The 16,680-nt window shown below is 31.1% G+C and overlaps 1 protein-coding gene across 1 annotated transcript; it reads right to left on the bottom strand.

The window, feature by feature from the left end:
* Positions 1-1,106: 1,106 nt before the first annotated feature.
* LOC139487676 (3-hydroxyacyl-CoA dehydrogenase type-2-like) lies at positions 1,107-12,768 on the bottom strand. Its single transcript, XM_071272643.1, has 6 exons — positions 12,717-12,768; positions 12,200-12,260; positions 5,935-6,099; positions 4,225-4,389; positions 2,257-2,494; positions 1,107-1,377 (listed from the first exon to the last, which is right to left on the bottom strand). The coding sequence occupies exons 2-6, from the start codon at positions 12,218-12,220 to the stop codon at positions 1,187-1,189; spliced, it is 780 nt and encodes a 259-aa protein (XP_071128744.1). The 5' UTR covers positions 12,221-12,260; positions 12,717-12,768; the 3' UTR covers positions 1,107-1,186.
* Between the last annotated feature and the right edge of the window lie 3,912 nt (positions 12,769-16,680).

Below are 16,680 nucleotides of genomic sequence, written 5' to 3'. Positions count from 1 at the left end.
GACACCAGCAGTTCTTATTTAAACCTTTTAGGATCCAGAATTGAGTTGTAGGGTGTAAGGACAACAGTAGTTCTTATTGAAACCTTTCAGGACCCAGTATTGAGTTGTATGGTGAAAGAAGGACACAAGCAGTTCTTATTGAAATATTTCATGATCCAGTATCGAAATATATGGTGAAAATATTCGAAGGACACCAACAGTTCTTATTGAAACATTTAAGGATCCAGTATTGACTTGTATGGTGAAATAATTGGACAATATCAGTTCTTATTGAAACATTTTAGGATCCAGCATTAAAACATATTCAACCTTATATTAAATTAGAATTTTTCAATTAAAAAATAATTCAAGTTAATGCTTATAGCATGGTGATGTCAGCTGGTTAGCATATATAGTAGGGTAGGTGGGTGTGGAAAAGTGGTTACTGTTCTTGTGGTATCAAGTCCTCCTAAAATAAAAGACATAGATTCCTGTACCTTCACTGGAAAACTGCGCATATGTTGAAGTTGCACATCTGCTATTATGGACTTGTTAAAAGGATTTTTTGTTTCTTATTTTTCTAGAAATATCCGAATTTAGTCACAATATTGCAACCCAGCCATTTGAGAGATGATATACCAGAAGACAACTTAAATATATCAAATGTGGAATTGTCTTATTAAAATTGAGAATGTGTCAAAGAAACAACAACCAGACCAAAGAGCGGAAAACAGTCCATGGCTGATTAGAATTCATATAAGTATATTTCATAGGTTCTTTAGTTTTGTTTACAAGCTGAAACCAGTGGTAGATTCAGAAGGTGGGTATTTACTTCCCATTTGATTGGAATAAATACCATATTTGGCATAAAATCAACACTAACCTTGACATTACTTTTACCATTACGGACAATTATGCCCGTTTTACGTCAAATATCTGATCTGTCCTGCAAACAGCATTAATGACTATCAAATGAAGGTTAAATCATTGACAAACGAAGAAACAGTCAAAGTACTTGTTCACTAGTTTTTGTTTGCTGGTTCATCAATACCAAAACTCTGATCTTAAAATAATCATGTGAGGAAGGAGGGTATTATATGGCATGGCTAATTAAAACAACACACTAACAAATATTATGTCTTCATTTCAATTATAAAATATCACAATACACATTTTTAATCAAAGTTTGTTCAGTTTTCTTCACAAATTATGCCATCATCCTTATTGAACCATCCACTCTTATGACCTCACCATTTAGATATGGGTTTTCTACGATTGTTTGTACCATGTGGGCATATTCATCTGGATCGCCCAAACGTTTTGGAAAAGGAATTGTTGATGCTAAATAAGTCTGAACCTTTTCTGGTAAACTGGCAAGTAAAGGTGTGTTAAATAAACCTGAAAAGAAAAATATCATTTGTTACTTTTAATGACAGTCACCAGTTGTGATACACACATCACTGATGACCCACTTAAATCAGGGTTTCATATAGATGACAATATTAGTTCCATTCTTAGCTCCAACTATTTTGGTATTTGTCTAATGCCTCATTTTACAACTAGAACTGATGTTCCAATGAAACAGACTGAAGGTGCCATAATCATCAAAATCAATATTAACCTTTATTTTTGTGCAACTGAAAACAGCACAAAATGTTCTGAGAAAATGTCAACTTGAAGTTAGGTGCTCAATTAGAATCATAAGCTGACATCATAACTAAGAAACATTTCTTTTGTGAAAAATGAAATAAGAATCAGTGTCCATAAGCTAACATCAGAAGCATTTCTTTTCTCAAAGTTTTTACTGTTGAACATTATAATGATAACAGTGTCAATGACTTATGTACCTCTTCATCTGATTCACTGGATACCAAAAGTTTGGAAATCAAAGTTTGTTTGTGAGTGTTAAAACAGTGTAAGTTCTAACTCCTTAAGGCAAAGTTGACCTAAAATGTATTTGGCTATATATAGTAATTAAGTCCATTTTAAGAAATCATGAATTTAAATGTCCCTTTAATTTGGTATCCTTGGCTTCTATTTTTCTTCTCTAACACATCCTTGGCTTTCAAAGATTTGGATTGAGAATTTGAGATGAATGTATTTTAAAATGTTAAGTTCATTTTAAAAACTAAATGGGCCTAAACAGCTGAGTGAAAGCGTTCAAAGGCCAATATGCAGGTATTGGACTGATTAGATTACAGATTGGGATTCGGCTTTCTTTTTGCACAATCCAGTCAAGATGGATAAATAAAGCTACTGTCACTACTTTTTATTTACCTGGAGCTATAGTACAACATCTGATGCCCTGATTAGCTAAATCTCTGGCTATAGGTAAAGTCATTCCTACAATGGCACCCTTACTAGCTGAGTAAGCGGCTTGACCCATCTGACCATCAAATGCTGCCACACTTGACGTGTTAATGACCACACCCCTCTGTCCATCTGCGTCAGGTTCATTCTCCCCAATCAGTCCAACTGACAATCTTATCACGTTGAAGCTGCCAACAGTATTGACCTGAAAAAGACACAGTGAAGAAATAAAAGTTTTAAAAATATCACTCAACTTAGTAAGAATGTGTTAAGTACTGTGATGTACTTAAAGTATGGTATCTACTTCATGTATTGTACATTCATTTATTTCCCTGGAAACTGTACCAATTTTCATGGATTAAGAAAAATTGTATTTCATGAGTATTTTAAAGCATTTTGCATATTTTAAAGCTGTATTCAAGGAATTCTTTACTACCTGATTTGTTGAAGATAAATATTATCATAGTTGCAATATTTGAATATCAATTCAAAATCCACTCAATAATAATTAGTTTGATAAATTATTACATTTATATATTTGAGAGTAATCATGTTAACTTGGAAAAACATTTTTAAATTTAGATATTAACAGAAAATCTATCTTTTAAATCTATGGTAATCTGCAATATTAAAAGGTACTAAAAACCAAATTTACAATAATCCAATAATCCAAGATGGTAATTATTCAATAACTGTTAGATCTCAGACCCCCTTCTGCCATGTAATTATTTGTGATATTTCCATGGGTCATTTAATGAAAATAGCCCAATAAACACTTTTGTATTTCAATTCCATGATGATAATGACAATCTACTCATAAAACTATTGATACAATAATTTTGCATGTGGTCCAAAAAAAAACATAAATAAATATCATTATATAAAACTGTAACCAGATGATTGATTTTATATATATGTACTATTTAATGACCCTGAGAACAGCTGTTTTCCCAGTCAATTTAAATCTCGTTAATGTCTTCATACCATGTAATTTTAAAATATTATTTATATTTTTATTTTGATATTTTTATTAAAGATATTTATATATGCATGTCATTTGGTTGTCAACCAGGAAATACACCTAATGATTTTATTTAAAATTTGATGTCTCTTTTTTAAATGTTGCATATTAAAGTTTTAGAATAGACCAAGGAATGTTTGAAATAAAAGACCTTGTGGAGGTGAAGACTTAGACCTAGTTAGTTTCAACATAGCGGAATCCCAAAATAGCCATCAAATATTGAAAGATAATATTAAGCCTGAAAAATACATTTCCATGATCTTGATTTTGAGTTATAAGCATCTAAAATTGAGTCGAAAACAGGAGTTCTTCTAAATTTTCAATTATTTTCTATAGAGATATTTTCAATCACCAGATATTGCAGGGATATAGTTTGAGGTGTATATAATCTGATAATTATGAGTAGAAAACTGGGAGATACATGATTTTTTTCGAATGCTCTCACATGATAACTTCTTCAAATCTCCATAGGGGTTTAAATAGAAGAAGATATTATGCATTTCAGTTACATGTCATAAGTGCTTACTCTTCCGGAGCACCTGAGATCACCAATAGTTTTTGGTGGGGTTTGTATTGTTTATTCTTTAGTTTTTCTATGTTGTGTCATGTGTAATATTGTTTGTCTGTTTGTTTTTTTCATTTTTAGCCATGGCGTTGTCAGTTTATTTTCGAATTATGAGTTTGACTATCCCTCTGGTATCTTTCGTCCCTCTTTTACAGTATGCAGTGGATTAAAATGACTATAAATGAACTTAAAACTCCATTTCAAAACTTTTAAAAGCTTATTTTTCCATGGCCATGATGGCCTTGTCAGTTTGTTTTGGATTTATGAGTTTGAAATTCCCTTTGGCATCTTTCGCCTTGCTTTCTGAAAACCACAAATATAAATCTGTGTATACGGTAATATTACTCACTGTTATAACTTCTGCAAAATCTTCCAGATTATGAGGTAGTTTTTTGTTGAAGTTGTATGTTTTAAAGGCTATTCCAATTCCTGCACAGTTAACAGCAACGTCAAGTTTACCAAATTTATCTTTGGCTATTTCTAAAGCCTTTTTCACATCAGCTTCTGATGTTACCTGAAAAAAAAACCCAAATCCTGGTTTATGAAGAAACTTTATACCAATGCCATACACATGATACATGTATAATTTCATCTAGCTACAGCATGTACATACATGTACATAGCATTAAAACAATATGACAATCTCAAAGTAAGTTTTATATTTCTATACTAAAGCATTTCTATTTTTAAAAGCATATATCTAACTAGAGACTCTCAAGAGCCTGTGTCGCTCACCTTGGTCTATGTGCATATTAAACAATGAACACAGAAAATTTCATGACAAAATTGTGTTTTGGTGATGGTGATGTGTTTGTAGATCTTACTTTACTAAACATTCTTGTTGCTACAATTATCTCTATCTATAATGAACTTGGTCCAGTAGTTATAGTGGAAAGAATTTTGTAAAAATTTACAAAAATTTACAAAGATTTATGAAAATTGTTAAAAATTTACTATAAAGGGCAATAACTCCTTTTAAGGGGTCAATTGCAATTTTGGTCCTGTTGACTTATTTGTAGATCTTACATTGCTGAACATTATTGCTGTTTACAGTTTATATCTATCCATAATAATCATGATAATATTCAAGATAATAACCAAAATCTACAAAATTTCCTTAAAATTACTAATTCAGGGGCAGCAACCCAACAATGGGTTGTCTGATTTGTATAAAAAATTCATGGCAGATAGATCTTTACCTGATAAACAATTGTACCCAAGTCAGATTTGCTCTAAATGCTTTGGTTACAGAGATTAAAGCCAAAATCTACATTTTACCCCTATGTAAATTTTTTAGCCATGGTGGCCATCTTGGATGGTTGGCCTAGTCATCAGACACATTTTTTTTAAAATAAACATACCAATGATGATTGTAGCCAAGTTTGGTTAAATTTGGCCCACTATTTTCAGAAGAGAAGACTTTTGTAAAAGATTACTAAAATTTTAGAAAAATGGTTAAAAATTGACTATAAAGGGCAATAACTCCTTAAGGGGTCATTTGACAATTTTTATCATGTTGACTTATTTGTAGACTTTATTTTGCTGAACATTATTGCTGTTTATCTCTACATTTTACCCCTATGATCTATTTTTAGCCATGGTGGCCATCTTGATTGGTTGGCCGGGTCATCGGACACATTTTTAAACTACATACCCCAATGATGATTGTGGCCAAGTGTTGTTAAATTTGGCCCAGTTTCAGAGGAGAAGATTTTTGTAAAAGTTAACAACGAGGGATGACAGACGACTAACACCAAGTGATAAGAAAAGCTCACTTAGCCCTTTGGGCCAGGTGACCTTTAAAACACTTCTTTTGAAATTTTTTTTTTGAAATTTTTAATGTTTCTAATATAAGTTAATATATTTTTCATTTTAACATTCCATTACATGTGCAATTCTTATCAGATATATATGCCTGTATCTGTAAACACATGGTCAACCAAGTAACCAAGCCATGAACATTTTTTCTTCCTTTTTTAAATAGATCTTCACAAATGAAAGTGTCTCAATTTTAGAAGGACATATCCTACAGTCAATCTTCTTACAATACACAACTTACATTTGTTGGAGAGAATATACAGTTGTCACCTAAATTGTCAGCAACATCTTTACCAGCTGATTTCTCAAGATCACATAGTATAACTCTAGCACCTTGTCTTACAAATCTTTCTACAGTGGCTTTCCCAAGTCCTGATGCCCCTCCTGTAACTAATCCCACAAGACCCTGAAATAAAAAGAAATCAGTTTATAATGTTATTCTTTGTTTCAATCATTCTGTAAAACTAAATGCTCATATGAATCTTCAGTGCTCACTTATGACTTTATATTTGTATTCCAATTGAAAGTTCATTTAGACAGATAAAGTTAAAGCATGTGGCCAGGTTAATCTTGTATCAGGAAAGGAATCATCCTGTTGCATGACAGCATGTCTTTGACTTATATTTTAAACCTCTTAGACACATGAAACCATAACTTATAATATAACATTTTTTTTCTCAGAAGAATGAATTTTCAACATCTTAACATTTTGCCAAATATTGCAACAAGTCATTATTTCATTAGTTTTTTTAATCTTCTTTAATAATTTACTACAAGTATCATGTAATCATGTAACAAATTATCATTTGATTGAACACTTTAATGTATTGTAGCCTTTCTGCTAGGTCTTTGTTAATTAGCACACTGCAAATCAAAATTTGAATGTTCAATAAAATTATTACCAGCTGTAAATAGGAAGCAGAAGAAAGATAACTCTAAACAAAATTTCAACAGAATTATAATTGCAGATATTTTCACTACTAAGACATTGTCAATTTCAGAAACTTAGCCAGTTATGATTCAATTCTGCATTAAAAAAGATTTATTGGATTATCTGGTAATTTCCAGGGTGACAATGCAAGATTTATGACATTGAAGTAATCTTTTCCATGTCTGGAATTAAATTTACAGAACTACATGTACATGATGTAGATTAACTACACAATATCTGACCAGGCATCTAACAAGGTTGAAGGATCACATGGATTTGAGATGAATATGCTACCCTTACCATGATTACACAATTGAAAGAGGTTAGCAAATCAATACTATTTAAAGAGAAGAGGCATTAAAGAGTCTGTACCCCTCACATGGATCTTAATGTGCATTTACACTATTGAAAACAGTAGAACATAATTCATGACTAAAGTTATTTTGATTTGTTGGTCATCTCCAGACCTGCTGATCATTTTTCCTATTTAAAATTTTGATTATCTTTTTACAGTCCATAATATGCAAACAAAAGGGTTAACAAATCAGCATGTATATACTGTGGATTCATTTATTTTCATGATTTCCAATTTTCAAGGATTAAGAATTTTTTTTATTTTTGTGGATATTGATTTGATGGATTTGTCAATGTCTACATACAATCTTATAGAAGATGTGTAGTTCATTGAACATTTCAAGGCTTCATAATTATTTGCACTACACGCTTATACACCTTATTGCGATTCCTGGCTGACCTGAGAATCTGTCCCGCATATCATTGTGTCATATGTTTTCCTATGTCATATGTCTTTGTATCATCCATATTTCATCAGTTTTGTTTGCACACACATAGAATGAAATTCAAAACAGTGTAGCTGTGGCCATTGATTGACACATTAAATTCATCCATTTACTGGGACAATTTAGGTAAACGTTTGTATGTAAGGACCAATGCTCACTATGTACTTTTTAAAGACACTTAAACTATGGGGTCACCAAAGGTTCTCAACACATAAATAAATTCGAAAAATTAATCCGAAATAACACGATGTTTTGATTTATATATATTATATAAATCAAAACCTAAAGGTTATTCCTGATTATTTTTTCGAATTATTTTATAATTAAAGGCGTTAAGAAACCTTTGGTGACCCCACAATTTAAATGTCTATCGTAGGTACGTCGTGAACAGTGGTCGCTACAGACAAACGTTCACGTAAATTGTCCCGGGAAATGGATGAATTTAATGTGTCAATCAATGGCCAAAGCTACACTGTTTTGAAATTCATTCTATGTTGTGACATGTTTTTTGGTTTCTATATTTGGAACAACAACAACACTACAACATGGCAAATTTAAAACATATTTAAAGTTGCTTTAAAAGACGTTAGAACAAATTTAATAAAACTGACCTGTTTGGCCATTTTTATTTGATGTAAAAAATATGCATCACTATAATGGTTGTTGAGAAAAATTCTGAAGTGTTACATGAAGTACAGCTATGTCGTTGTCTGTAAGACACATGATCTTCAAGACATCTGACTGTCATGTGTTCTTTTGGTTGTTTTTATTACAAACCAGTGAATTAAAATTAACAGGGTTCTAATATAAAATGGTTGTTCATGAACTTCATTCATTTGATATTCTATTGACAATTCTTTTTATTCATCATTAATACATAAAGATGAAAACAGACTTAACGTTTTACATTTAATTTCAAATTTTCAAAAACTGCATTTTAAATTAAAAAAAAATAATGACCTTTGTACTACAAAAACAAGTGCCAATCTGGAAAAAAATCATAATGTTACAAATTCAGCACATGACACATCAACCAAAAACTATTTATTAGTAAGTTTTAGTACTGAAAAGAATTAAATAACTTTTTTCATGATTCAAGAAATTACCAGAACCACAACTTTAGAAAATACTCATTTCAAGATTTTAATTTCCTGTCTGTGTACTGATCTAGTTTTTACTTTATAGAAAAACATATGACACTGTTTTTTGGCATACCAAAATCACAAAATAATTGGAAACAGTAAAAATTTGTAATAAGCCTTGACAAAAAAATCTAGATACCTAAAAACATTCGACAGAACATGCTTTTAGAATTTTAGTACACATGTGTTTAAAGACTCGACAGTGAAAACCGTAAGCAGTGAAAAAAGTTATTAGTACGAAAACACATAACACAAGGATATCTATTGAAGGGCATACAATACAGTTTTTATCCCGTATTTACATTATGATAAAAATTTCCATATAGACTATTTTTTACCTGATTAAATCAAATATGTAACAAAAAATATACCTTCATGTGCTACTTTTTGAATAAAACAAGGTCCAAATTTTGTATATTTGATCAAAATTCGGATTTGTGGCCGTATTTTCCCTTTCGAAAGAAAGACATAACTTTTTTGGTTTAAAAGATAAACACAAATTGTTTTTTGTTAAATAATTTGCAGTTTCTGTATTTTATAATTCATGGATTTTTCTAGCATTCCACAGGGTCCGGTATTCGGACCCATTCCCAACGGCAAAAACCCTACATTTTTCCCAATTTTGGCAGCAAAATTCCCAAATGATCACAAAATTCATTTTAATCTTTATTATTCATGACAGAGATGTTTATTTTATTCAACCGCTAGCTTTATGTAAAAAAATCGCCAACAAGTAATGTGTAAATCCAAGTTGAAACATATTGAATGAAAACAACATTGACAAACAATGGCTGCCATAAATAAATATACAGGAAGTGTGGGAATAAACTAAAACCAGGTCAAATCCGGAAACGGACAAGTATATAAATCCGGGTTTGTCAATCAAATACAGTAAATTTATAAAAAATGAAAAGAACCAAACATGTGACAGCTATCATAGCAACACTAAAATTGAAAACTAAAAGATATATAAAAAAGAAAATAGAAACAGGATATATTTTATACAGAACTTAAAATATTTTATTTCACAAATTTTCATGTCAAAATCAAAAAAATGTAACAATCCTTTAAGAAGTTGGAACTCATTATTTTGATACTCAAATAAACTGAAATGCCATGTTGTTATATTTAAAAAACAAAGAAGGTGTAGTCCTTACTTTATTTTCACCAACAAAAAATAATTTTATGAACTAATCACACTAAAACTAACATCTGGTATATTGGTTGTTTTTCCCAATTTCATTGAAAACCGCGTTAAAAAATTCCCTATACTGGCCAGGGTCCTTTTTCCCAAAATACCCAGATAAACCCCTGTAATTATCCTAAAAATTATACATTTTTTATTCAGAAATAACTCATATTTATCAAATGTAAAAAAAATCATCATTTTTTGCTATATATTTAGGCCACAGTTTTTTAATTTGTTGGTTTACGGATTTTCCCCATGAAAAAGTCGGGTTGGTTGGTCGGGGAAAAAATAAAAAATAAATCTTTCAAGATCTTTCAAGACAGAAAAATATGCAAAATAAATATATATTTCACCTTTCTAACAATATTTTTGTTATGCTTTTTTGTCATTATTCTTTAAAAAGTTTAGTTCGAAGAAATATTCTTGCTCAGCTGTAATAAATATCGCATGACATTGTCTAATAATTTCCCGTAAAAAAGGGGTGTGTGCACAGACAAAGACGAAATTAAATGGTCATTTCACAAACAAGAAAAACAAGTTAGCGTATATAGCTCTTAATCAATTCCAGAAAACTTGGTGAGTAATGATCTTCAAAGCACGAAAACTGATAAAGAAAAATGTAAAAAAAAATCGTACCAAAATAAGTTTCAACACACGTGTCAAAAACGTAATAGACTCGTACACTGGAAAAACGAGAATATCGGGTTAATCTGGTGTCATGCATTCCCGTGGACAATATTTTTTTTATTATCTATGAAACAAGATAATTCTAAATGATTTGTTGATATTCAGAACTTTTACTTGGTGCCTTCCACCTGTCCAAGTTTGTTTCTATGAGATCATGCATCTTATGGACTGATAACAAATAAGGGAAACGAACTTATTGTGTAATTAATTTTAAACACAGATTTTGTTCTGCAAAATTATTTGCGCAAACGACATTTCAAGGTCAGTTATTATTGATTTGTCTATTTTTTGAAACGTAAACCGGAAGTTTTATTTTTCACAACAGAAAGTGTTATCAATTTTGTTAGTGATTAATGCATTTCATTTCATCAATTATTTTTCAGGGATAATGTATTTGTTAGGCTTGGCGGAAATAAAAAAGCATGAAAAGTCAATTTTATTTTTATTCTGGAAATCAGCAAAATGGGGTAAACCAACAAATTAAAAAATTCTGGCCTTATCAAATTAAAAAAAATTGCACTATTTACATTTTCATGAAAATAGGCACACACAATCTTCTCACATAATCAAACCAAATGGAACTTTAAAACAGAGGGGTCCATGAAGTTTGAATGATAAAAATAAGCCGAAAACTGAATCTTTTCCCGATAAGTCATAGTTTGATGTTGCGAAAATAACAATTTACGTTAGCAACGTCATTACCTCCCCTGTAACTGTATCGTATGCCCTTAAGGAATGACTGTAATATTTTTTCTGTCTATGAAGAAATAACATAAAAAATGTGGTGCACACTGAATAAAGTGCGTAGCTATTTTGAAAGGCAGAAAAAATATAACAATCATTTCTTATAATTTAATTCTTAATTCCATTTTAAACTGGATTATTACATTGGTTGCAATGAATTTCATTGATTTCCCAGTTAGATAAAAACCGATAATTTCAAATGTGAAATAAACGTGGTTATTTCACTCTCTGACATCATACAACAATAGGCGTTGTCAAGACATCGATAACGTCGGATCAAAACAAATTGTCAATGCGTAGGAAAAAGATATAGTTCCTTACATTTTCTACATTAATTTCATTAAAAAAAAGCCATTTACCAATGTAATAAAAAGAATAACTAATCGCCGTATTTGAATATCAAAAATAAGACAACTTGTGACCGAACGCCGCTATGGATTAAACTCGTGCTGCGCACTCGTTTAATCCATGTGTCGTTCGGTCATGCGTTGTCTTATTTTTGATATTCAAATACGGAGATTAGTTATACTATAAGTAAATCATAAAAAAAACGCTGATGGCGTCACGGTCACATGACAAAATTATGTCTATAGGGTGATAAACAAAACGAAGTCAGCCAATCAGAAGACATGTTACATCCAGAATTAAATTATAATCAGGTAGTATCTAGTCGCATCAATAATTTATATGTTCCTGGCTTCCTAACTCATTAGGTCAGGCATGTTAGATGGGAAAAATTGTACGATTTGCAAAACATAAATGTTCTATGTTTTCCATATGTAAGTGGCTGTATGGCATTTTAAAAGAATACATGCACACTGTTAATAAAACTCTTCACTGTTCAGACTTTTGATCAATGACATGGGAATGTCAAGTTTTCGTGACCACGGTATAATTTCGTAAGTAAGCAAAATTATGTGTAAGAGTTTGCAAAGTGGATAAATGTGCAACATAGGGAATACGTTTTGTCGTCATTTTCAGCAATAAACATGTGTTGTCATCACTGCATTCACCTTTAAATTTCTAATCGGCATATTTGTAATTTGCAAGTCCGAAGTTTACTTCACATGTGTTGGCCCAAGACCACAATTAATGACCCCGCTTTTCGTTGTCCACGAATATAGTTCCTTTTAATTAGAGTGTATTTTTCCTTAATTTTTTTTCTTTCCTTTCCTCACTCATTCCTTAAATCTTTTTGGGTGGAAATGAAAGAAGAGGAGTCAAATAAATTTTTGGAGGTTGTATTTTAACTGATTTTGATATGGAATGAGTGATTAGGTCAAGTGCAAAAAGGTGATATTTACAGTTTTCGGAACATCTCTTGACTTGTCAATAGGGGTATGGATGTGTATTGGCTAAATTTGTAAAAGTGATTGCTTCAATCTTTCTGAATTTTGGATATATATTTGGACTAGGACAATACATTACACACACAAAAAATTGGACAAAAGTGCATGGTGCAATTTTTTTAATGATGCAAAAGGTTATAAAGAACTGATAGAGGAATTAATTGTGGTCTGTGGCCTGTTTTACAGAACTTTTTTTTATCCAATCAGGTTACATCTTAAAATTTACTTCTTGTTTCTGTTTTGAAGGACAAAATAAATAAACCATTTCCGACCTAGTAACCAGTGTTTGAATATAATACGCAAAATGTTAATAAATTTACCTGCAATTTATATTTGTGAAATTTAGATTTATTTATAACGTAAAAGTTCTCTTTTGATTTTGAGCATAAAAGGGGACGGGGAAGTGGACCTAGTCTTTATTTAGAAATATTTGATTTGCCGACCATATTTCTTTATCCTCGTGTTTATATCAAAACTGGTCACATTGGCATTTCAATAATTTATTTTGCATATATAAATGAGTATATTCACTGCCATTAGCAGATAGTTTAAGACACTAAAGACGAATAAATTATTCAAACATAGTGATGTTTTACTATTGTTTCAGAAAAGGGAGAAGGTTTTGTACCATTAAAACGTTTAATTTCCAGCTGCAAATGTTTGCCCCTGTCCTAAGTCAGGAATCTGATATACAATAGTTGTCCTCTGTTTAATAATGAGTCATCAGCATCGTTGAAAGGAAAGTTTACTTCTAGAAAAACATTGATGATGAATAATATTTATTTGGAATAAGTTATTTTAATAAAAAAAAAAATGTTTTCTTGTCGTTTCTTGTCGCTAATATTCTTCTTCTTGTCGCTTCTTGACGCTTATGTCGCTAAAATTCTTCTTGTTGCTAATTAGTGAGACCGAATAACTCGACCTCATCAGTAAATCCGTATTTCATGGGAACTTCAATTTAACCCCTTAGTTAGAGATGGATAACGCATGAATTGTTCGTGTAATGTTATTTAAAGGAAAATAATGTCTACATTGAAAATGAAACAAAGGTAATTTATTCGATTGACTAAAAACATTCTTATACAGGTAAAAAAGGAGATAAACATTTATTTCTAATCTATAATATAAGATTTAACAGACCATGGAAGATTTAATTGCACGATTTGCTTAATCTATTTAGATCTACATTTGATGTTTGTATCGCTTATATGGTCATCAAAGGTGTTCGGAGGTCAACTCGATAGTTAATTAGATGGCGTCTAGCCTAAAATACACACAAAACGAAGCCACATAGTTTCGAGCTCTCGACCTGTAAACTGTTTATTTAAGACTTTCATTAGTTTGGATAGATGTTTTACATTGTTAACTTATAAATCAAATACGATAATTTAAGTGAAATCGGTGAACATGAATTTGACAGCTAGTGCCCTTTAAAAAGAACATCAGTCGCGACAACTGTTTAATGAAGAAGGAAAGAGTTCATGTGGATAAATTTCATTTGTTTAGAGAAATCTGAAACGTTTAAGAGAAAATTTCATCTAAATATCTTCTCGCACAAAATCTTTGACAAGTGTTTTTTGTTGATTTTTTTTTGGAGGGAAAAAGGGGGGGGGGGGTGTCTTTATGAGGCCATACATTTTTTACAACTCACTTACATTGATCCAAATATATGTATATGGCCAGTGTACCTCGAATTAAGAACATATTTTTTTTATCCATCTGATGAGTTAAACTTTTTAACAGACTTTTATTGTAGTTCGTTTTTATGTTGTACTGTTATACCACTGTCCCAGGTTAGGGGATGGTTGGGATCCCGCTTACATGTTCATCCCCGCCCCATTCTCTATGTATGTGCCTGTCCCAATTCAGTTGCCTATAATTCAGTGGTTGTCGTTTGTTTATATGTTACACAATTCAGTGTTTTTCGTTCATTTTACATGAATTAGGCCGTTAGTTTTCTCGTTTGAATTACTTTACATTGTCATGTCGGGACCTTTTATAGCTGACTATGCGGTATGGGATTTGCTCATTGTTGAATGACGTCATTGTTTAAGACGAGCAGAACAATGTTTCGAATTTGAACTTTCGTTTTAGATATTCGAATATTATAGAAACAAATTATTAAATTACGAAAAATGTACATCTTGCCCTTCCGTAGTACATTTTACCTGTACCTTCTCATATTTTACTAGGACACTTCATGAACTTTGTTCATGCTCGCATAATTATACATGTATATTATAAATTTCATTGTAGTAAAAAACTCTATAATTTGTCGGACAAACTTTCACTCATAAATACGGAACAAACTCAACCATGTGCAATTATGAAATTCACGATCCAATTGTAACTTACAAAAAGATGATGTTGAGGGAATGTCAAAATGCTTAGGCAAACATAAGACGGACATCACCATGGCAAAATATAAAGAACAAGAATGTGTCCATAGTACACGGATGCCCCACTCCCACTATCATTTTCGATGTTCAGTGGACCGTGAAATTGGGGTTAACACTTTAATTTGGAATTAGAATTAGAATGATCATATCATAGGGAACATGTGTACTATCATAGATGGGGCATAAAAAGAAAAACATACCGTGAACAGTCTCTAAAACATTATTCAAAAAATTGCAGCAAAACGCAGCTAGAGTATAAGTTAGTGAATGCATACTGATTTAAGTTTATTTAACTAGTTTATTTACCAAAAAAATATAAGACTATATTGCTGGTTTGGATTGAATGGATTCCTCTGTATAATTATTTTAATTTCTAATTTGTTCTTTGCATTGAACGAAATCGTTTCACCATTACTTGTTGCTGACGTTGCCGTATGAATTTTCTTTGATAGGATTAAGAAGATGTGGTATACAGTGAGAGTGTCAGTAAGACAACTCTCCGTCCAAGTCACAATTTGCAAAAAAGTTAACCATTATAAGTCAATAGTATATTGAATTCACTGATTTATCATTAAGCGATGTTGGAGTATACATAGGTTGACATGCTTTATTATTGATAGGTTATTGGTTGTAAACACTTTGCGGATTGCTGTGTCGATGTAGGATAAATTTAATTTAAAAATGCTGACTACCCCCGTGACATTCAGAACCAATTTTTATGTCAATAGACCGAACCCACGTTAATTGTTTTGTGATGTCTTATTTTTCACATTATATATGGGTTATTTAGGGACTATCTGGTGTTGTTGATGGCGGATCACCGTGTGTGTTCAAAATTTTAAACAATTCTAAACTAATTTAAACAATAATAAAATGTTAACAATAAAACTTAGAAAATAACAAAAAGTCTATCTGTGTATTGTTTTTTTCCTTTAGAAAGAAGGGCAGTTAAATATACTGAATTTTACAGAATTTTTTTTTGTTCATCCAGCAACAAAGAATTTTATCAAATAGTTCAGGAGTGTTTAAGAAAAACAATTCTTTCAATCGTAATCAATTCTATAGTTAAGAGGCTGTCCAAGTAAATATCAGGCAAATCCTATGATATTGGTGGCACAACATAATTTTTTTCCCACTGTCAGAATTTTTGGTTCCAATGCAATGTTTATATCATACAAAGGATATATATGTCAAAGATATTTTTGAATGAACAGTGGATGGCTCAGAAAATGATTTTAAAGTTCTTTAACAATACAACAAAATTTTGTGCAAAATGAAGAGTTATCTCCCCTTTTCGATGAATTTTCAGTGCTTTCTATGTATTTTTTTTCTCTTTATTTGTTGCATAAAAAACAAAATTCAACTTTAAGAAAGAATGAATTTGTGATATGAAATAGATGAAAAAATTTTGAAAACAAAATATGTCATGTGCCACCCAGTGCCTGGTTTTTCCATGGACACCCTCTTAAATATTTCCTCATTAAAGAAAAACTATAAATTCCACAGTATAACCCATATAAAGTAGCCGCATTTGATTTCATTATTTCAATGTATTTTAACGAAAAAACGAAGTTATTATATGAAATTTTAATCTGCAGTGACCCAGAATTCTTTTACGAGAGTTTTATCAAAATCTGCAGTCGAATGTTAAGATGCACAAGCAGTGACTTTCTTTATTAACTATATTAGTATATACAGAGACATATAATACATTATTATATGTCTCTGGTATATACAGTCCCTGGC

The sequence above is a fragment of the Mytilus edulis genome, chromosome 1 (genome assembly GCF_963676685.1).
Source record: "Mytilus edulis chromosome 1, xbMytEdul2.2, whole genome shotgun sequence".
Taxonomy (NCBI): Eukaryota; Metazoa; Mollusca; class Bivalvia; order Mytilida; family Mytilidae; genus Mytilus; species Mytilus edulis.
This window is presented reverse-complemented; position numbering and strand designations above follow the sequence as displayed.

What these genes read in the sequence shown, in the direction of transcription:
- LOC139487676 (XM_071272643.1), bottom strand. Translation starts at nt 12,220, where the DNA reads ATGCCGATTAGAAATTTAAAG. An exon ending in ATTTTGCAGAAGTTATAACA is followed by an intron (nt 2,495 to 4,224) that starts GTGAGTAATATT and finishes TGTCTTTTTCAG; the next exon opens with GTCAATACTGTTGGCAGCTT. An exon ending in ATGTTGTACTATAGCTCCAG is followed by an intron (nt 1,378 to 2,256) that starts GTAAATAAAAAG and finishes TTTTCTTTTCAG; the next exon opens with GTTTATTTAACACACCTTTA.